The sequence below is a fragment of the Amia ocellicauda genome, chromosome 10, assembly GCF_036373705.1.
Source record: "Amia ocellicauda isolate fAmiCal2 chromosome 10, fAmiCal2.hap1, whole genome shotgun sequence".
Lineage (NCBI taxonomy): Eukaryota > Metazoa > Chordata > Actinopteri > Amiiformes > Amiidae > Amia > Amia ocellicauda.
The window spans coordinates 20,220,323-20,242,475 of record NC_089859.1 but is presented as its reverse complement, the minus strand read 5'-3'; the positions used below and the strand labels follow the sequence as shown (position 1 = coordinate 20,242,475).

The 22,153-nt window shown below is 47.2% G+C and overlaps 1 protein-coding gene across 4 annotated transcripts in view; it reads right to left on the bottom strand.

The window, feature by feature from the left end:
• The window catches only part of cdk14 (cyclin dependent kinase 14), a 115,324-nt gene that overhangs the window by 52,992 nt on the left and 40,179 nt on the right, over nucleotides 1–22,153 (bottom strand). For all 4 annotated transcript variants that reach the window (XM_066715440.1, XM_066715441.1, XM_066715443.1 and 1 more), the window contains 5 exons: nucleotides 21,878–21,972; nucleotides 19,223–19,285; nucleotides 12,960–13,083; nucleotides 6,962–7,082; nucleotides 3,748–3,841 (listed from right to left, as the gene is read on the bottom strand). In XM_066715440.1, the coding sequence (XP_066571537.1) occupies nucleotides 3,748–3,841; nucleotides 6,962–7,082; nucleotides 12,960–13,083; nucleotides 19,223–19,285; nucleotides 21,878–21,972 (497 nt within the window). The remainder of the gene's footprint in view (nucleotides 1–3,747; nucleotides 3,842–6,961; nucleotides 7,083–12,959; nucleotides 13,084–19,222; nucleotides 19,286–21,877; nucleotides 21,973–22,153) is intronic.

Here is a 22,153-nt window from a genome sequence, read left to right as displayed (position 1 = left end):
ATTGCCTATCATACCGGGGCCGCTGGCAGGGTGCTGCACACTGAACTGTGCTCTATGTGCACGAGACGAGACCCACACAGGTGTGAGAGCAGAGCCAACGCTGCACAGAGGAGAGACTGGCAGAGACCCAGGCCCGTCCCAAACCACGGGGCCCGCTCTTCACAGACGGCCGGGCGGGCAGAGAGCCAGTTGAGTCAGTGGGCCAAATCACCGCTCTGACGGGTCCACCAGGTCCTGGCGCGCAGGCAGGGCTGTTGGCGGCGCTCACGGTGCGACTGGCTGTGCCCCCGGGTCTCGATCCCGCAGCAGGGCATGCATTATTGATAAAGGTGTTCAACGCCCGCTTTGAAGTCAAAGAGCGATACGGGGAGACGAGGGCGCCGTCTGAATGTCAGCGTCTTTGTATGGCACTTCTGAGAGAAGCGGCCGGCCTCCTGTGGGGGTGATGGGAGCCCCACGGGACACTGTGGACGAAGCCGAGAGAAACACTGTCCTCACGTGGGCCCAGCACTCAACCACTCGGCCACTGGTCACGGCAGACACTTGTTTACGACAGGCAGACAGAGAATCATTTGATATGCAGATGAGATATCAATACATAGACTGGATAAGGGTGCCTGCTCAGAAATAAATAATACACATACACATAGATAGACAGATAGACAGACAGATGAGAGAAATAGACAGAATGATAGATGAATACACAGTTAACTGACCGATAAATGGACAGACAGAGAGATGGATACAGACAAATGAAGACAGTTCCTCTGGTGACCTTGCATCCCTCTGTCACACTGTCCTGCTCAGTGACCCGCTCTCAGTTGCCCTGCGGGCCGTGTCATCGCCGTATCATCGAATCTGCATGCAGGGGAACTCCGTGTTGCGCCCTATCTGGTGTCACCTCTCTCGTGCCATGGTGGGGGAAGCTGGGCTCTCTTGCGCTGTTGTGCCGGCCCTTTGCATATATCCCAACACATGCGCTGCCTATGCACTCCTCTTTAATCATATCCAATATTGCCACCCTGGAGGAGTTCGTGTCTTTCTCTGCACTGTGCCGAATCCTTTATTTTATTGAATGATTTATGGTTTATTTGTTTTCTTCTATTCAATCTGCTCTGCGGCTGCTCTGCGAAAGGCGCTATACTCAATAAAACCTGATTGACTGATTGATTGATTGATACAGATGTTTAGAGTATCCATCGTGTTCCTATCTCTGAAACACAGAGCTATCTTGGTGCTGTCGAGGGGAAGGCTGCTCAGCTCCGGCAGGGTAATGGAGAGTGAAGGGTCTATTTTCCTGTGTGTAAATACACGCGGCGAGGATCTGCCTCCCCATTGATAGACCTGTCCTTATTCATCCTGCTTTTCCACGGGGTAATCAGCGCGGAGCCAGTGCGGAGATGCATCTTCCCAGTCCCGGGCCCCGACCCCACATTACAAATTCAAATGCATTGTTTTTCCCCAGCTGAGACTCCCCATGGGCTCCACGCACCTTATTAATAAACGAGGACCTAATGATATCGCCTGACAGCTTCCACATGAGCTCCAATTAAGAGCGTAACGCAAACAAAGGCGACGCGCGGCCTCCCACCTCCGAGAGCGGCCCTCCGTCACACACTCGCTCGGCAAAGGGCACGCTGCGCAGCACAACCCCTGATCCCAAGAATGTAATTCACTGCACACGCAATCGTATTTGAATAATTCGCTACAGGCATAGCGTAACACAATCTGGCAGGGGGTTCTTTTGTTTTGTTTTTCGGCACGGTTCAATAATGTGCACCACAATATATATAAAACAATTAGTCTTTTCCTTCGGTTTTTAGCCAATCATCTTTATTATGGTGTATGCAGACGAGACCCATTTCTTTTACCCACCAACACCCTCACCAATTACCACCCGTCAGGCAGACTGTCAGTGCGGCTCCGCAGGAGGACAAGGCGAGGGCGAAGCTAATTGTCTGCCTTCGACACCAGAATTATGTTAACTGAAAACTGAAGCCGCGGCTCGATTTTCCTCCCGTTTACTTATTCATGAGGCGTAACCCCACTGCACCTCCGCCGGCACGGCTCTCCGTCCACCAACACCAGCGGACACAGAGAGGGAGACGGGCCGTGATAGAGAGAGAAAGAAAGAAAGAACGAAAAAAAACGAAAAAAATAAAGTAAAAAAATAAAATTAACAAACAAGAAAAAGAAAAAGAAAGATTGAAAGGGACAGAATGAAAGAGAAAGAAAGGAGAAAGAATGAAAGAGAAAATGAAATAAAGAAAATGAACAAACGAAAGAAAAAAAAAGAAAAATGAAAGTAAAAGAATGATGGAAAGAGAGAAAGTGAAAGAAAAAGAAAGCAAGCCACATATAGTAAGGACCCGGTCCAGAGAGCTGCAGGTTATGAAATATACATCTGTTCCTGATTTGTGGCTCTGGGTCTGAAGCCCTGATTACAAACACATTAATCCAGCATCTGAATGGAGGTGATGCATTAAACATCCCCAACATAACACACAAAACAAAACAAACACACAAAGATCGGGATTGTGATTGTGTTGCCTTTTGCAATGGGAACAGGAATTAACCAGAAATATGTCATTTGGATGTATACGTTAAGGATTAAGATCACTTTAGAAAATCAATATATACATAAATATATATTGCAAATTCTGGTCCCAAATAAGACTGTTTGGGCCGAGCGAACACCCTGAACACACGGGGGCTTCACTCGACTGCGAGGCTGAAACACAGAGATGGATTTCTGCACAGCAAGCAGGCACTCTTAATTCACGATTTTGCTAATTTCTGAAGCAAAGATTAAATCTTAAAAAATCGGATCATCTGTCGTCCTTTTTTTGAGTGATACCAGTTCTCCTGGTAATGAAACACTCCCTGACGTGACTGTGACCGACGAGGAGAGAGCGATCGTTTTTTCCAGACGCAGCCGGGGGCGGACAGCCCTGACGGAGGTACAGGTGCGCTGCTCCGGGACACAAGTGCAGGGAGATTTATGGGTTGTGGGGGGGTTTCAGGTTAAGGTTACTGCCTCAAGTCTCCCAAACAACAGTGGTGTTTCTTTTTCCCCGGTTTGGAGGATTCGTTTGTTCTCTAGCTACGACTGTCTCTCCCTCCAGGCTGCAGACTCGACACACAGGCCTCTCGTCAGCACACCGAGCTCTCCTTAATAACGGTGCTTTCATTTCCTGCGTTGACGATGTTACACTGAAGATGGTTTTTTTTCTGTTCTCTTCACTTTCCTGAAGTTCATTCCAGACAATGACACATGAAATTAATCTTTCCTGCTTAAATATTTATAGTAGCCATCGAGGGCCTCGAGGACTACATTTGCCATGTGACATCCTGGGGCCATACATCACGATCGCACATGAAGGAGACACACCGGAGAGATGTGTTATAGCATCTGGCAACCTTCATGTTAAAGGTGCCAAAGTGCTGAATTCACATAAAATGATATATAAGACAGTAAGTAAAGGTTAAACACATGCAATCTGAATACTGTGTATAAAAAGTGTAAGATTTCCATTACAAATACTCATAAATTGAACATATAATACAATGCTGGATTGTTGGGCAGTTATTACAAGGAAGCGCATGTAATCTCTCTTGAAAAGTGGCATTCTCAGTCCTAGTACGGTATCTACACAGCGATGCCTACTACCCAAACACATCCATCTCAGGTCAGCAGAATAACGTGAGTAAACTAGGATGAGGAGATGGTTTGGAAGTGGTACTTACCAGAAATATCCTTTCAAGTTGATCCTGAATATCTTTCATTCCTGGGAACGCCGCCACTCCCTGGATCATCTCGATAAAGATGCATCCTACCCCCCTAGAAACAAGGACACAGAGGAAGTGACATTCAAGGCGTGAAACAGAAACCGTACTTTGGGGAAGGATGGTCACAGTTTGTACGATGATCACACTGCAGTTCGATGTGCTTAAAACCTGGGACAGACAAAGATGGCTTCACAGACGGCAGAAGGAATCAAGAGCAACAGCAAAAGAAACGAGAGAGAGAAGCCCTGACATAGAATGGAAGTCACACCAAAGGTATCTCAGCAGTGGAGCCACACAGACGTGCATTTCAGTCTAACACTGCTCAGATAAAGAAACTCACTCTTGTGTATGAGCTCATGTCTTCTCTTGGCATAGATAAGCAACATGAAAGGAAATTCTCGTTTGCTGGAATGGTTTCAGTATTTAACGTATTGGAACAAGAACAACCTTTCTTCCTGAAGAATAAACACAAATTCTGTGGTTCTTTTATTGTTTTAAATCTTAAAACTTGTTTTCCTGTTTTTTGTCTTGTTTTTTCCGTACAAAAGTAATTAACTCCCACCGACGAGCTGAGCGAACCCGGCAGCTCGAAGCTGTGCTGTCATCAGTGCTTTCATTATTGTAAACACGTTTCATGCCTGGATGAATATTTTTAAAAGGGGTTGGCGACCCTTTTAAGGAGTGTTTTTTTCAACATGGAAACATCCACTGGAGTGAGTTACGAACACACCTGTCGTCTGCCGCCCCCCCAACTCACTACCATTGACACCGTCTTCCATCAGTCGAGTGTTTTAATTGGCATCCGCTCCGACTCCGCAGTGACGACACGCACTTCTGCCAAAACGCTCCTTCCACGCTCACAACTCGAGCCGTTTGCACAAACACTAATTAGGGGACCACAGTGTTGGTAAAGTCTGCAATTAGCAAACGCACCCGACGAGGAAATTATAATAAAATATCACAATAAGTCCATGCCTATGTAAATGTCTGCCCAATTACAGGCTCGTTCGGAGGTGACGGCAATTGGAAATGTCAAGAGCGTAGCGTGCTTCGCTGTGCGAGGAATTATCGTGCCGAACCTGTCCCTGGGTGGTTATTAACAAGGAGGGGATTAGAGGAAGTGGTCTGTGTCTGTCACCTTGAACGCTATCGACAGAGCGGTATTGACTAGGCTGTCACTCATCGTTTACGCTGATTACAGCTCCATTAAGCACAGAGGGATGACAGATCTCACTCAAAACAAACAAAAACCCCGTCTGCTGGGAACACCTCGTGTTAATCCACAGGGTCAGCGCTCGAGACATTCCTCCACCCTGACGGTCCAGTCTCACAACCTGCCAGAGCGCTGATCAGCTGGGATGGATCAATAATGATTCTTTGAAGAGAAAATATCTCCCCTATCAGCCGCCTGCAAACTATTTTCAGTTCCCCAAGACCAGAGGAAAACACAGACTCCCATCCCTGCCTGACTTCTCTTCAAACTCAGTGTGGAGGAGGACGATTTAGACTAAGCAGGCAAAGGGATTTGGGATTTTCTCCATTGTATTACCCTGCAGTTGGGTCTGGGACCATGACTATCAATTCAAGACCAACAATGCAGCAGAAAAAACACCTACAATTGAACATCGCACCCATTATTGCTTTAAATGCTGATTTTCTGAGATCTGAATCCAAGCTCCCACTTCTCCTGTGCGTGGCAAGAAATCAACCACTGCCTGTTTTACATGCTGACAGTATTGCGTGTAACTCCCTGCTTCGCACACGGGACAGCTCTCCACCCGTTCTCTGACAGTGTGGGTTTGCTGTAAAACCATCCTCTTCCGAACCTGTGGAGGACTGAGCTGTGAGTTTATTTTGGTGTCGGGGCGCATTCGTCACCTCACCACGGTCACTGACAGACCCAGTTAACGGCAGGCTGCCCTGCACCGGTCTCTCCGCCTCTCGAGAGACGGAAAAGTCAGTTACACTTGAGCATTTGCAGGGCTGGGAATTTTCTTGTTTTTTTAGAATAAAATACTGCTAATCTTAAAATGGCAGTAAAGTGCGGCTGCGGTTCCCATTGAATAAATCGCTGAGGTAAACCTGCAAACTGCCCCTGTTATTGCAGAGCCGGCCACAATTCAGATGTGCTTTTACACCTGCCCTGCCTCCGAGCCGTCACTGCCATTGGGCTGGTATCTGCTGCTCCTCTATATGGGACCGGTCTGCAGGCAGGCAGTGATGCACGGGGGCTAGTGTTTAAAATCCTCAAGAGTCTACAGTTCAGTCCAGTTTTACCTCCCTCTCATTTTCCGGGGGATGAAATAAAAAGCCCAAGGAAATGAAGGAACTCAGTTACACTTCCAGTGGATGTAAATTATTCTCCCTTGGCAAAACGAGCATCTATCCCTGAGTCGCAATCAGCCAAAGATATTCATTTGATACCTTTTACATTAGCAGGGAGATCTGCCTTAACGATTTCACACACGTAGGCGACAATAACAGTGGCTGTTTGAACAACACAGACTCCCCTAGACTCGGGATTCGACCGTGTATTGAAAGGAATCCCCCCCGGGTCCGTCCCTTTTGATTGACTGTCCAGAAAGAGTCTCGACTGCAAACCCCTCGAACCCAATAGTAATCACAATAACGATAATAACACACACTAACACAAGGAGCTGATATGAGTGAGCAATACTGGTGCAGAGTGCTGGCGCCAGTCCCTAATGAAGTGTAAAGGTGACCCACCGTCCCCCCCACCTGCTCCCCCCACCTCCCCAGCAGTCATTAATTGCCCTGAGTTCGGTACAGCTGGTGCCCCCCCCCCCACTGGCTGGTCCACAGGCGTCAGCGGGGCTCGTTTATCATCTGTGCCGCCTCTCCCTGGAGCCGGGATTTCACACTGAAAAGACCCCGAGAGCGCAGGGGAGGGTGCCTCTCCTCTCAGACCCCCGCCATCACGCCACTCCACCCCCACACCCTCCTCTAGACCAGAGATTTACTCTGCGCTGTGTCACTCCTGATACATACTGTCAGCCTCTTCTTTTTATTATTATTCCTGTGCTGACTTGTTTACCAATGATACAGATAGCATTTATTGAAAAAGTGGTTAAGTATGCGACTCCACACACAAATGCAAATCTCCTAAACACAGGAGACGGACAGAGACAGACAGCAAGAGCGCAGGACCTACCACATGTCCAGACAGGTGGAGTAGTCCGTGGAGCCCAGGAGGACATCAGGGGGCCGGTACCACAGAGTGACCACCTCGTTGGAGTACGTGTGGCTGGGGACGGACTTGGCTCTGGCCAGGCCTGCGGGACAGAAAGGGAGAGAGAGAGATATGCACGGCGGGGTTAACACTCAGACAACCGGGTGAGACAGATAGAAGGGCAGGGAAAGGTTAAGTTGTTAGGAGTGCAATGGGAAGCTCTCTCCACGGAGTCCACTACAGCTGCGTGGCAAGGGAGAAAAACACACACGCCACCACAAAACTGAAGCTGACTTCCAGGACACTGGATAGAATCTAGCTTGATCCAATTAATCAATTAAGTGCTGCTGACAGACAGTGTCTTCTGCACCAAAAACAAACACCCCAGACAACCAGAAAAACACCCTCTTATACATTTCCACAATTCTTGTATCAGTTTGTATTGCAACTCCATCAGGAATTCAACACACTGAACCCGTTCGCTTTGTGTTCTTGCTGTGCATGGAAATAAGCACTTGCCTTTTTATTTATCAAAGTGTGTGTAAATGTCGCCGGGGGGGGTGTCTCCCAAAATAATATCTGAGTTGATCTGCTCGGGCAAATCCCATTCTTTTCTTTCTTTCTGAGGAAGCGTATTATAGTAAATGGCCTTTAGAGGGGGTGGTATGAAATGAAAATGAACCGTTTCTGAAGAAGCCGTGCAGTAATATACGGTTATATTCAGTTCCCTCTGTGAAAAGCGTGCAGATTTAAAATCCCCTAAGGAGCCGCTTCACTGGGGATTGAATCGCACAGCGGGTTTCTCTTAGTACTTCACTGTGGGAAGCTTAAAATAGGGGCAGGTACTTTTCATTGTGTTAGAGGAAAGGACCGCAGTCACCTGTCTGACATGCTTATCGTCCCGACTGTCCGGATCCACCGGTCTCCGTCTGAACCTTCGTGTCAGATCGGCAGCTGATGCTGATGAGACGCGTCTTTTCCTCAGGGGATTATTTTTCAGACACTTTGTAAACTCCTTCAGGGTTATTTTACTTCGCTCTTTATATAATCGGACACTTGGTTTAACCTCGTAATATTTATTCCAAGATTTTTATGTCATTCCAGAAAGATCTCTAGGATGTGCAAAAGATTATATAATATGAACACAACGTAGTGTCCTGAAATATCCAGCTCTTACCAAATCATTAATCAGCTTTAAATTAAAGACAGTGCCTGCATACTGAACACATCAGCAGTATGCAGATGTGGAGGAGCCTCTGGTTTTCAGCGCAGACGTCCGCTAACAATGTCTGCTCTACACGACACACACTCGGTCCATCCGAGTTTCTGCACATCTTTAGACATCCGATTATCAGAGCACTCAGACCAGTCCGGGCCACGGGACAGCAGGTCCAGCGCTTCGCTAATTGACGCGGTGTTCATACAAAGCGCCTCCAGATGGTGGCGCAGTCCTGACCCCCTGCCCGGCATGGTCTCGGGAGGCGGTTGTCATGGCTACACCACAGGGAAACCCCCTTTTGTCTTTGAAGAAAAGGACAGAGACCGTGGGCTGACATTACATCTATATGGTTAAGTCCACTCTAAAGGACAGAGGAGATCAAACGCAGAGGCACGGGCGTCGGGAGAGACGCGCCACTCCGGTCCAAAGGTCCGGCCTCGAGTCCCAAAGGTCACGCTCTCGATGGCAAAGGTCAGGCCGAGTGCCAGACTGCAGATGAGACAAGTCCGTGCTGAGCTGAGATTAATAATGTAGAGGATCACAAGTCTGCCTTTCACAAAATCGTCCCCTTCATATTGATTCATTTTACCTTTTTTATTATCTTTCTCGCAAAGCCTGAATTGTGTAAAGTAGGTGGGAAACTATAAACTGCGCAAAAACAAACATGAAAAAAGCCAGGTGCATGTGAAAACCACACACCTGTCTCCACAGCTAATCCACAGCTAATCACAGGTGTTTAAAAAGGGGCAGGAGGGCTTAATTTCACTGATCTAGTTCTTCTCGGTTGGATGTGCGGAGAACCTCTAGATCAGAACAGTTTGCTTCGGGGGTGGGCATAGCATCTGGGGCTCGATTGTGTTTAATTTATATTGCGCACTTGTCATTTATAGTCGTTTACAACAAGACTTGCCGCTGGTTCGGTGGCAATATCCCCCTCCGCAGTGATGGTGAACTCCAGAACAGAAGAAACAGTTACAGACACAAGCAGACATCAAAAAAAGCGACACACAAATTCTTAAAATCAGTGCTGACGGACACATCCGCGGTTATAAAACACAGTCGCTTGAATTACTTTTGGCTGCTTTGAGTTTTGAGAAGAGTCTTATTCTACAAAAGTGTGCAAAGTCCAGCGCCTGGGGTTTGTGTGTTGGACGGGCAGCAGTCAGACGCCAGGATAGGACACTTTATGGGTCTCAGCTGCAGGAGGAGACGGACCTGTAGTCTAAACCTGTGCTTGCTGCCCCGTCGCTTGTCAGAACGAATACACATCCGGTACACAACGAGTGTTTAAAATGAGAAAATACGGTTTAGTTTACAGCACATAACCAACACAAAAATGGTCCACAAATTGTGATGACTAGAGCCTCTTATAGCCATTTGGTTAATATCACTATTATATTATAATGCTTGCTACATTTGGAGGTATTTCATTCATTCATTAATATGTCTTTGCATATCCTCAGATACATTATTGTGGTAATGTTACAATGCTAAATACACATTTCACAATTGAAATTAATTTGTTACCCTCGCAGGGCTGCGGTGAGGGATTGTGCGTCGCTCAGGTAATTGATGGCTGCTGCAACACAACCTGCTAAACAGAGGACGGCGCATAAATCTGCCGGTCTCCGTCCGTCAGACCCGTCGTATTAATTTCCTTAACACTTGGCTGATTTACATTCTTCTTCTCGTTTGCTTGTCAATATTTTAATGAATTATGTTTTGAAATAAATTAAATGTCACAAGTCAGACTTCTGTTTATCAAGCTTATTAAACAAAGTACAGGTTCATCCATCACAGCCCCCCCGTCAGGCTGAACTCTGCACCTCTCGACCGGGTCCCAATTTATTTCCTCCTCCCTCACACGGATTCCATGCCGCAAACGGACACGTGACCTAGAGAGTATTCATGTCCGATGACCGATTTCGCAGTCGGCAGTCCTCTGCTAGTTTCCGTCAGCCCGTCTGTACCCCTTCCACCCCACAGGTGACCATCCGTCCGTCAGAACACCCACCCACCGAATATCCGTCCGTCAAAAAAGTAAATGGTGCCCAGCAATTTAATCAGAATTTAAAGTTGAAGTGCTGAAGTTTAAAGTGTTGCATCTCTGGGAATTTCCCAGATAAAGTTCCTGATTAAAAACTGAGAACTAATGCTTTTTGCTTAGCGAACCACATTCAGATCCCTGAGATGTGAATTTAATAAGGGTGACGGTGTTGAGATTTAATTTACCTGCTGTAAAACCGCTCAGAGTTTAACCACAGAGATCTAATAACATCCATGTGAATTCAATCAAATAAAAGAAAACTTCAGTTATGAAATGCACATTCAGCTCCTGAAATTAGATTAACTCCTTTTTAATTTCAGGGCGATCTCTGGGTGCCGTATAATATAATACAAAGTGTGTCTTATTCATCTGGCCCTGCACACAAAGATTGAATTGCAGCTCTTCTCACAAGTAAATCAAGCTTCTCCAAAGAGAAGCCGTTGAAAAACAAGGCCGTTTCGATACTCAATAGATGGCAACAAATACGATTTGATTGCTCGTTCCATCAAACTCGTTCATTCAATCACTCTGCCCCAAAAGCGACAGGAGATCATTTTATCTATAATGAAGCTCCGGCGTTGTCCGCTCACATCTGCCTGCGACAATTCACCCCGTAGCAGTGCGGATAACGATCTTTTATCGTGATAATCCGGATGCCAGGATGAATCTGCGCACCGTTCCTCCACTGACGGTATCTTCTGCCAAGATGTGGCCGGTTCCATGGCAAACACCAGTGAAGTGAAAATCATTCCTGTGAGTTTACCGGCTCATGTGTTGAAAGTTGGTGTGAAGACAGGCAGGCGTGCCGGGGTCTGGGGGAGTGTTGTACAGACGCGTCAGGATTACCGTGTAATGCTTTTACCAGCATCACAGAGAGCGGCTGTGCGCTACGCCTTCAGACTTACTCCAGTGGCAAGTGTGAGAGATGAACTGAGAAACCAGGAGAACAACCCGAGAGGAGATGAGACTTTCCAGAAGCACGTAGTCGTTCCTGCAGCTTTCACCACTGATTACCATGTTCCTAAAATACAAAAGGTTGTTATCGGACATTTCAGTCCTGTAATCGGTGTGTTGATGTTCATGACTCTGGGTCACATGATCAGGCAGTATGTTGCATGACTATAAACAGAAAATGTTTATCCACAGCACCAATTGTCTTATTTATCACTGACTACATGAAGATGTAAAGGCAGAGAAAACTACTCTGATTGGAGCTCCGGGTTCTTCTCCCGGGCGACGCAGCTGGCTGCTCTCAATGCACTTGTGTCTGGAAGCTAAAGGTCCTATACGCCAGTACGAGAGGGTTTCACGTTCAATCGGGGGATTCACAGGGAATACCGACGACCCCCCCGGCTCAGCCTTCACATCGCAAAACCTGAAGACATCAGTCAAGCGCACAGAGGCACTCGAGACAATAACGAAGGGATCGACTCATCAGCGACTGACTAATTATAAAACCCACTAATGAGGCGCAATCAAGGGCACTCAACATCAGTGGCTTTTAAACAAAGATTAACCACCAGACCAAGACCCTGAATGAACAGACTCCACGTTTCCATTACAAACAAACAAATAAAGAGCAGTTTTTAATTGCTGATGGTAATGATTTCACTGATAATTTCTCCCTGAAAACAAACAAATCCATTTCTGGGGCTTTAATAAATGGTATGTATGCGACTGCAGTGAAGCATACATGTTCAAACCCGTCTGTACTTCTTGTCGCTTGGCAGAGGACAACACTTGGTTTGTTTTTTCTATTAAAAAATAAACAGATCCAGAAGCAGGGCTTTGTGGACGCAGCCACCTCCGCGCACAGGGGGCACCCCGTGGACATGCCAGCCGGCGTGTGGGGCGATTAAACAGCGCCGAGGTACTTTACAATCTGTGAGGCAGCCAACCTCATTTTAAATGTCTCTCTCTCCCTCCCTCCCTCCCTCCCTCTCTGGGGTTATATTCCCTTCACCTCACTCAGAAGAGATGTGCACAGACGTGTCAAAAGATGTGTGCAGTGCAGAAAAAAGCCAGAAGAAAGGGAGGGGGGAGAAAAAGACTGAAAGAACATTAATTTGCTCTGTCCTTCTGATTTTTGTTTTCCGGCCCTGAGAAAGCAGCACCTGGTGCACTCACTCCTCTGCGGGGCGATGCCTCTACCCTTCAGGATGGCGAGGGGGCTTTGTGCGAGATGGCAAACGCCGCACAATTAATGACCCGCTGTACCAAGAGCACCCCCCGCTGAACGCTGAGGCAATGGGGGGGGGGGGGGGGGGAACTACCGCATTCGCACTGGCGCTGGTAACTGGTATTGTGCGCTGGCAGCAGACGGATGTGGCAAAACCCCTTCCAAAGAAAATAATTCATTTTCTGGCCGTGTTGTTCAGCTCATTAAAATATAAATAAAAGGAGCGAAGAGCCGACTGGAAGAGCCGACTGGAAGAGTTCCAGACCTGCAACATTCGAGAGAACCACAGCTTTAAGCTGTTCCTATTCCTCCAAATATCTCACTCATTTCACCGCTTATCTCTGGTTTATATTTTTGTACATAATATTATTTTCATGCAAAATAAACCGAAACTAACTAACTAAATAATGCACAATGGTGCTGTGAGGCTGGCACCACACTGCCCAGCACCGCACCCGAGCTATTTGGGGACCGGAGAGGACTTGGCACAGCGGGCGCCCGCACTGAGCGCCATCTGACAGACAGGGAGTCTCACCAAAGTCCGCCAGCTTGAGCTCCCCGGTGTCGCTGATCAGCAGATTCTGCGGCTTGAGGTCCCGGTGCAGGATGTAGCGCTGGTGGATGTAGGACAGCCCCCGCAGCAGCTGGAACAGGAACAGCTAGAGAGACAACCAATAAGAGCGAATGAATAACAACAGATCAGATACAGACATATACGGTATAGATGTGTATATATAGGATTTCTTACAGGGTCTGTACTGACCCTGGTGCTCTCTCTGCCTGGGGTCTCTACTGGGGGGGCATAGAACCAAACAGAGTTAATATGAACCAATCACTCCCTCAGCTGGACCAAGCGGACCACCTCGTCCTGGCTCTGAGGCACCGGTGCTGAGCTTTAAGGCTGGACTGTGGCCCCTCAGGTCTGGACCTGAAGAGCAGTGCTGGTCCTGCCAGGTGTGACACAGCCATTTTGTCAATGCGATGCACCCTGAGGCACAGACATGTCTTCCCATGTGGAGCATGTCAGAGGAAGACATAATTAACTGTGAATCACAAAGGAGGGTGTCGGGAGTGAAGCCGCTCTTAATTAGTACGCTGTCAGAGGGACGGGCCGGCGCCGCGCAGCCCAGCAGATTTGTGTTCCATGAACTAAAGTCAGAACATGGCCAATGCTTAAAAGGGAGAAACAATTGATCACAATCACACGAGACAGAAGTCTTTTCTAGCCTTGCCTAACATTGACAATCTTTTCCGGGAGCGTTTTCCCTTCTGACTCCAAACACAGTTCCAGACAATCAAGAGGAGCAGATTCGACTGCCATCTGGAGTCAACACAGCCATCTCCTGGGGTCACACTTCAAGGGTCCAGCACGAGCACGAAGGGGAGATGCTTCTAAGGTACAGCAAGCAACACGGCTCCCAATGTCAGGTTCATTCCCCACTACCAGTGTCCGCCGTCGAGCTGTTTTCCATTATTCCCCGTGACCAGCTGACAAGGGAAAAGCGTGCCAAACAAACTGAGTCTTGCCCGTGGAAATCTTTCGTAAGGGAGATACCAGGCATCCGATTACTGGGCATTATTTTGACAGGAGGTTGAAGACGGCGAGCACACAGCCAAGCTGAAGTTCACAACATTCATGGGTCCTTTTAATTGATTTAAACGGTTGTATTGTAGGGCAAAGGGACCAATAAGAGTCAGCTTTTAATTTCACTACTGTGCCATTACAGCCATTAAGTATTTAATTTAAAACAAGCCCTTGCTCTGCCCTATAACAGGTTCTCGTCTTCATCCACGGATGGTTTCTCGAGACTCGGTGATCCGATGTGTGACATCTGCTAAGAGACCGACTTTTCCCAAATATAATAACCAAGCTGCAGCTGTCCATCCGGCTTTAGAGATCAGAAACAAGGCCCTGCAGACAAATGCATATCTCCTCTAATTAAAGGACCAGCAGCGCGAGAGGAAACCTGGCTTCAAACCGCAGAGAGAAGATTCCCGGCGCAGCGAGCACCATGGGTTCAGAGCCGGTCGATACGAGCCGTGGGCAGTGCAGGAATATTGATAGACGCGCTAAGTCGAGGATTCGGAGCGGGACTCACCGGAGAATTGAGAATTAGGTTTGATTTTTCAAAGGAAAGGGCCTGCAGACACACAAAGGGATGTGTGTGTGTGCGTGTGTGTGTATTAAAACATACTCTTCTCTCATCTACTTATTAAAAACATGCTGCCACAAAACATTTACACTTTAAATACTGTACCACTCTAATCGAATTCACTGAGGTCGACTAAACACGTTATTTCCTTCAAAATAGCACACAACAGAAGAAAGACACAAATCAATACATAAATACTACGTCTTGGCAACACCAACCCCTACAGTACTGCAAAAGTTAAACAATAAAAATCACGCCCAAAATCTGGGGCTTTCATCCTTAAAATGGGGGCATTTCCCATCTCCTCAGCTCTTCCTTTTAAGTATTTCTGCTCCTTAATTGTAGGACGGCACACAACTAACACTTGACCTGCAGGAGAGGAGACCGGCCTGCTCAAAACACAACATATGCAAGGACCACGCTACATGGGAAGCGTGCAGGTGTGATCTTGCAACTGGCCGGTGGCGTGCCATCACAGTTGTTTTTCTAGCCGATTTCTGTCAGCTTTACATACATTATGGAGACGCCTGCAGATGCACTTTGCAAGCGAGGGACTTCATCCCAGCGATCCGGTGGCGAGGGGAGAGCAAAGACAAGTCTGAGACATGAGGGGTCCTCGCACGTGACGGTCTCCGTGTGTCAATAACTGACAGTCAACCCAGATGAACACGGATCTCCTCGAACATCCCACGAGTATCGGATGCAGGGTGTCATCTCCAATACACTGCCCGACCTTCGCACGTCACTGGGGGGGGATTGAAAGACACGCTCAATTCAGTTTTTCGTGTTTTGGGGTTTTCTTTTTCCTTTGTATTCTGTTTAATATTTGCTCAGCCTCAGACGAGAAACACACCAAAAGAAAATGAGCCCATTTAAAACCAAAGCAGTAAAGGCAATTTAAGTTTGGCATCTCTCTCACTCTCTCTCTCTCTCTCTCTCAAAGGCAGTAAAGGTAGATATTCAGATGTTGGCTGGTTTATATCATTTCAGTCGTACTGTTTCCCTTGGCTGAAGCATTAGCATTCTTCTGTTATCTAAAGCGATACACAAGGCATGCACTATGTCAGTTTATCTCCCTGCATAATGCCACCAGCTTACCGGTTCAGATTATTCGGCACGCCAAGAATGTAATGCCCATGAAGCTGACGAAGTTTCAATATGGGGAGGGTATCTCCCCACCCCCGCCACCCTATCAATTATTAAAAAGGGCCAAAACCGTTTTAGACTTTCCACCTCTCTCTCTTTCTGGTTTCCTTCGACCGCAGGAAAGTCTCAGTGTTTTCACAAGTCAATCCAATCGCACATTCACCAAACGCAATTTCTTCCAGTGTCACCGAAGTCCAGATATAATTCATCTGAGGAAAAACAGAAGAAAAAAGGATTCTTCTGCACTGCCAATTAAGGTTGCTATGGAGCCGGGCTGGATTTCGATTAGGATCAATTCAACATGAGAAATGAGAGCGGCGATGTAGAATTGAGTTTCATTTCCACCACTTATGCAAATACGAGGCAAGAGACGCTGTGAATACAATTTTGTGTTCAATCTTTCATTTTGTTTTTCTTTAAAGAAACACTATCACACATTTATTTACAGTGAGTGTTGATGTTTCGACACATAAGAAGATAGGAAAGTGATACCGTAGGTGCTTTTTGATATATTATTTAAAATTTCGCAAAGATAACTAATAAATAATACGTACGGCAGCAGAAAGAGCGACAACGGAAATCAAAATTGGGCATCTGGATCCAACTACAACCACAGCACTTCAAACCACAAGATGACAATGATAACGAGCAATTAACGTACGTTTGAGTGCTGGAGATCAGAGCAGCCTAATTAGGCCCAGTTAAAATAACCGTGTTTCTTAATGCCGTCAATATTGTTTAAACTGGTCAGAAGTGCAGGTCTTCCGAATTCAGAGAATGTGTCTGAGCTCTCTCTCCCTCTCCCTACACTTTTCCTCCCCTGCTCCATTTCCCTCCCTCTCTCCCTCCCTCCCTCCTTCCTCCTCCCTCTCTCTCCAGTGGACCTCGTGTGAGCCTTAAACCCAGTGATTTTGGGGGATTTTTTAGGCAGAGTTGCTCTTAAATGGACTGAGGACCCGATTGTATCTGTTTACCTAAGCAGGAGAGATTCTCATTTAGTTGAGACCATCTGCAGAAGACGGTCCTAATCTGGCGTAACATTACTCCATCAGCAGCACACCTGCGTTGCTCCCCGGACTGTAAATGAACGATAGATCGGCGGAGCTGTAATCAGAGCCATAGCTCGCATATTAGCATATCCATTACAGAAAACATGTCAGCGAATGCGCCGTCACCCCGACAGGAACTTCATTAAACACACCATATGCCGAGGCCTTCTCCAGCTTCACTCGAGCAGAGACGCTCTCTGAGTCTCAGAGTCCCACCTTCCTCCCTGTGAGTAAAAGCAGGTCTCCAGCACAGATAATAATATCTTAAGATCTTTATTTCTTTACTCTTCTAGAGCAAGTTGAGTTTGTGAGTGACAGGGACTGCCCCGGAGGCGGAGAGATGTCCACTTCCTGTCATTTTCAAAAGGGACTTTGAGGGACCAGTGCCATGATCCCTCTCTCTCCCTATCTCTCCCTATCTCTCCCTATAGCCCTGCACTTGAGCTGCAACAGGCTGGTCAAATGCCAACATAATCGACTTTCCAGTGAAGCTGCGAAACACTACCAGTGAGTGAGATAATGATCCGCGCCCCCCGTGGGGTTGAGGAACGCCTCACTGGTCCTCACCATGCGGTGAGAGACCGCGGTGCTAATTACCCCCATCTCAACGAACGGCTGGGGGTGGACGTGTAACGATCACTGGGATAATTCTGGGATAAAATCAATACAAACGTCAGAAAAAAGAGTGACTGAATGAAAGATTGATTGATTGAGGGATAGATGTCTCTGTGCGCTTCATTCCCAGCCCAGACCCACCGGCTGCCTGCGTGCGTCTCTGGGCGCGGGGTTGGGGGAGATCTGAAACAGCTGTCTGTTCATCTGCAGTGTCGGGAAGGGGGGACGTGCATGTTCACTGGAAGGCGTAAAGTTACAGAAGGTGGCTGACAGGTTGTTTTTATTGTACTGCTGTTCAGCCATTGTTTTCCTGGGTTAATTAAACATCTGAGCCGAATTCAGCCCTGGATGCATCGCAACCGAACGGAAAATTAAAATACCAATTCATTAAAATTCAATGAACTCAGTCAATACAGATTAGGACTGTGGAGCCAGTCACTGCATCACCTGCTCTCATCATTAACATCTTGTATATAGATCTATACCTATCCATCTATCTATCCATGTTTATATGTGAATTATACATAATAAATAGAGATATAATCTGTACTGCGAACTCTCAGGCAGTGATTTTAGTTTTAACAGTCAGTAACAGGTTTCAGACTGCAATGCTTCTGTAGGAGGATGATGGACACCCAGACAATCCCAGAGTCCCCGCCTGTCACATGACTTCACTCTCACCGACACACAGGCCGTTCTGTCCTGAATGCTGCCGAGAGGTCAGCCAGGTCACCGTGGCTTTGCAAGTTTAACAATCTGTCAGCCAAACAAAACCACACAGTATTGTGACTACTCTGTGTGTGTGTGTGTGTGTCTGCGCATGAGCGTGTGTGTGTGCGTGAGCGTGTGTGTGTGCGTGAGCGTGTGTGTGTGCGTGACTTGTGTGTGCGTATGTGTGCGTGTGTGTGCGTGTGTGGCCCGTGTGACACTAGGAGGGTTGTGCGCGCTGAACCGAGCACAGGACGAAGACGGACCCGCTCCTCTGGGACACACCGCCTGGCTGCCTGCTCTTTATGACTGACACTCGGCTCACTGTCTGACAGGCGAGTCAAATTACTGTGTTTCGCTGCTCAGACATCTCCGTTTAAATCCTCTCAGTGCTTCGCCCCTCAAATCAAAACAAACAAAAGGACACAAAAGAACAATCTACAGTGGGGGTTTCTCCCACTGGTGTATGAGAAGGATGAATCCTCTACCAAACAAATGTTACCATCAAGGGTGTGCCGGAGATTTTACTTGAAGGGCCTTCATTCATATCTTGAAATGATGCAAAAAATAAAATGCTCAAACCAAGAACAAAATGGGTCAAACCAATACAAATACATAATTTTTTTAACTCTGACTTGTTTGGTTGTTTAGCGCTACTACAGTGCAATTCAAACATCTGCAGGCGTCTCCAGGCATCCGTCCCTGTCCAAAATGTTTACAGTCACTCCGAGCCAAAGGTTTAACTGCACAGCTGTTCCACCCTGGAGGGGAAAAGGTTTTCTACTGGCTGGTTCAATATAATATCCTTTTCAGTTGCTTTAGGACGCAGATAAAAATTTCCCTCTGCCCAAATGCGCTTCTGTGCCTGTCAGCGGTTTCCATTTACCTCTTGTGGAAAGTGCTGCAACTCAGCCCTGCGTACTCCCATTGTAGGAAGTGTTTGTCTTTGTTGTCGAAGCTCATTTTACTTCTTACTTTTGCTTCTGACATCAATTTTAACCAAATCGGTTGAGAAGACTAAGCAATAACCGGGGACTGGCATCTGGGCCTTGAGTTTGTACGCCTGTGGCCGAACCTACCAGTACCTGCATGTCCGATTCCCCCCCCGAAGCTCCTGCATCGCCTACCTTCACATTGTCCGGGTGCAGCCCCCCCGGGTGCTTGTCCATGTACTGGCACAGGTCTGTGTGCTGAGAGAGAGGGAGAGAAGAGAGAGCGTCAGGAGACTGATGGGGCACTGATGGACTCCTCACTGACAACAGAGCAAGCGAGGAGAGAGGAGGAGAGAGAGGAAGAATGTGCCGATCGATGGCAGTGTAGCTATTTTACTTTACTTTTACATCTTTTTTTAAACTTAAAAGTAGCACAAAACTCCCTTCCCATTAGGATCATCATACAGTACATGCCAACTGTGATACGTGATGTAATATTTTGACTGGAAAGCGCCATCTTTGCACTGACACGCCAAAACACGCCACACGGCTCTTTTCTCCTGACTGGCCATTTACCCATCGTTGTTAGTGTTTAGACTCGCATTCACACACAGGTTTATACACACTAAGAGGGGGAAAGGGGAAAATAAGCTTAACTGGTGTGCAGATGCATTTCTTGACACATCAGTGCGAGCACAATGCACACGCTCTCTGGGGGATGCTGTTGTCAGCTCTGACACACTACAGCGCATTAAAACGACTTCTACAAAGGCAACAAATCGGGGCAGCATTTTTTTCTCTGTTAAAGAGCGTGTGGGGCCAGAGATGTGAAAAACTTCTGCCGTTTATTTTGAACAAGATAGATGTGCTTTCAGGATGAATAATTCAGACGGCCCTTCACACAGCAGCTACGCAGCCCTGCCAATCTCACTCAGGGCTCAGGATCATGATTAATGGCCGGCCCGAGACGGAGCCGATTGTGTCGGTGATGGGCTGTGCACAGGAAATGAACAGGAACAATAACGGTATTTCAGCCCATTTCCACTGCTGAACTTTCCTCTGCGGTTCAGCGTGAACATCGCTTCTGTAGCCGATACACTTGGCTTCTCTACAGACTAAATGTAGCTGTAGACGCACAACTGCAGGATAAACGCTTGCGATACTTGTGTCAATGTGAACACAAAGCACTAAAGGCCACTCACATATTGTTTATCCTGAAAAACGGCTGAACACACGTAGTTGGGTCACCGATACACAATCGTATGAATCTTCAGTTGGGACGCCATCTGAACCTCCAGACGACACACTTGTCATGTGCTTGGACACAGTCTGAGATATTGAGGCATTACGGGGAGTTACATGTATAACACGACTCCAGTTTTGTACTTAATTGGCGCCCTATTCTGACGAGTCTTTTCAAACCTGAGTAAAGAGGCATCGCTGACAGTCAAGTCTGATCTCTGCAACTAATTTCAGCTCAATTAAGAGCATTTTCCTGTGTTCTCAGTCCAATGTGTTTGTGAACTTATTTGTTCATTGTTTGCTATGTAGATTGTACAAGGCTGGGAAGAACACTTCCTAATATATTATCTAAATCTAAAGAAACACAAGGAAATCTTACATGGGTTGTACAAGTTATCTTAATTGATCAAGAATGTTTATGTAAATGTAATTGGTGCTGCACGTCCATTGTCCGTTTCTAATCAGCAGTTTTCACCTCCTCGTGTGTTATTTGCTTCTGGAAAGACAGGATGTCTTGGTTTTGTTCTGTTTTGTTTGTTTGCTTTTAGCAGCCTTTTTTGCCCATCCCAAACGCCACCACTAGAGGGCCTCTCACTCCCCACTACGACTTCACAACTGTGCAAATCACTGCAGCTGTAAAATTAGGCCAAAAAAACACTTTTTTCTTTATTATTATTATTTCGCTTCCCCCTTACAGATTAATTAAATGTTCTTCTCCTTTGACTGGAAAGGCGACAGAAACCAGGTTGGGCTTGTTCAATCTCAAAGCCACTGAGACAGTCAGCCGGAGCCGGTCGGGATGCAGGGAGCCCTTTGTGTGACATGAGAGCAGAGGGACAGTCCCTACAGTTTGCTCCCAAACCGTAGACATGTGGATAGAGGACTTTCTGGTGGCACAACCGTGATGATTTCCGAAAGGGAAATAAATACGGACAAAGACAAAAAAAATTATCCGGCTCAGACGTCAAACCCATACAATAATAGTGCGGTAGAGCGGCGCCCTGTCAGAGTGATGTGTGGAGGAGCACGTCGTGCCTCAGCCCACACTGCTCTCCCCTGAACCCCAGGGTCCCCTGTGGCTGCAGTTCCCTGCTGTCCCCAGACTGAGGCAGCTCTGAGTGGGAGTGGGATTTTGATCAGTCTGGCAGCTCAACGCAGTGCAAAAAAACAGTGGAGGCGTATTTTCCCCCTAACTTTCACTGCTGTGTTTGATGGTCCTTCAGCTCATGAGCTTCCAGACCCCCAGACTCTCACACACTTCTCCCTCTCTCCCTCTCTCCCTCTCTCTCTCGTAAGATCAGGTGACACAAATACATGGAAATCATCCTCAATAAGGAGGGATCAAACGGTGTGTCTGTAAAAGATCTCGCAGTGTGACGAGTACTGTGGACCTGCTTGGCAAATAAAGAGACAAGTGTGTGTCTGTGTGCGTGTATGTGTGTGCGTGTATGTGTGCGTCTGTGCGTGTGTGTGTGTGTGCATCTGCATGTGTGTCTGCGTGTGTGTGTGTGCGTGTGTGTCTGTTTGCGTGTGTGCATGCGCATATGCATGTGTCTGTGCGCATGTCTGTGCATGTGTCTAGTCCAGCCCCAGTTGAGTCCCACTCACCACATACTCGAAGACCAGAGTAAGCGTCTCCTTGGTGTGGATGATGTCGTGAAGAAGCACGATGTTCGTGTGTTTCAAGCCCTTCAAGAGCGAAGCTGTTGAGAGAAACCAAACACATCTCAGCATTTCAGCCCAATCCAGGATTAAAGCACCTCAATCTCCCCGTCCTCCTCCCCAGCGCCCGCTCTCTCACTTCCCCCGGATCAGTCGAGGGATCAACATACAGGAAAAACACCCAACCTCTTCAGCGCTGCGGCAAAATCGTGATAATGAATT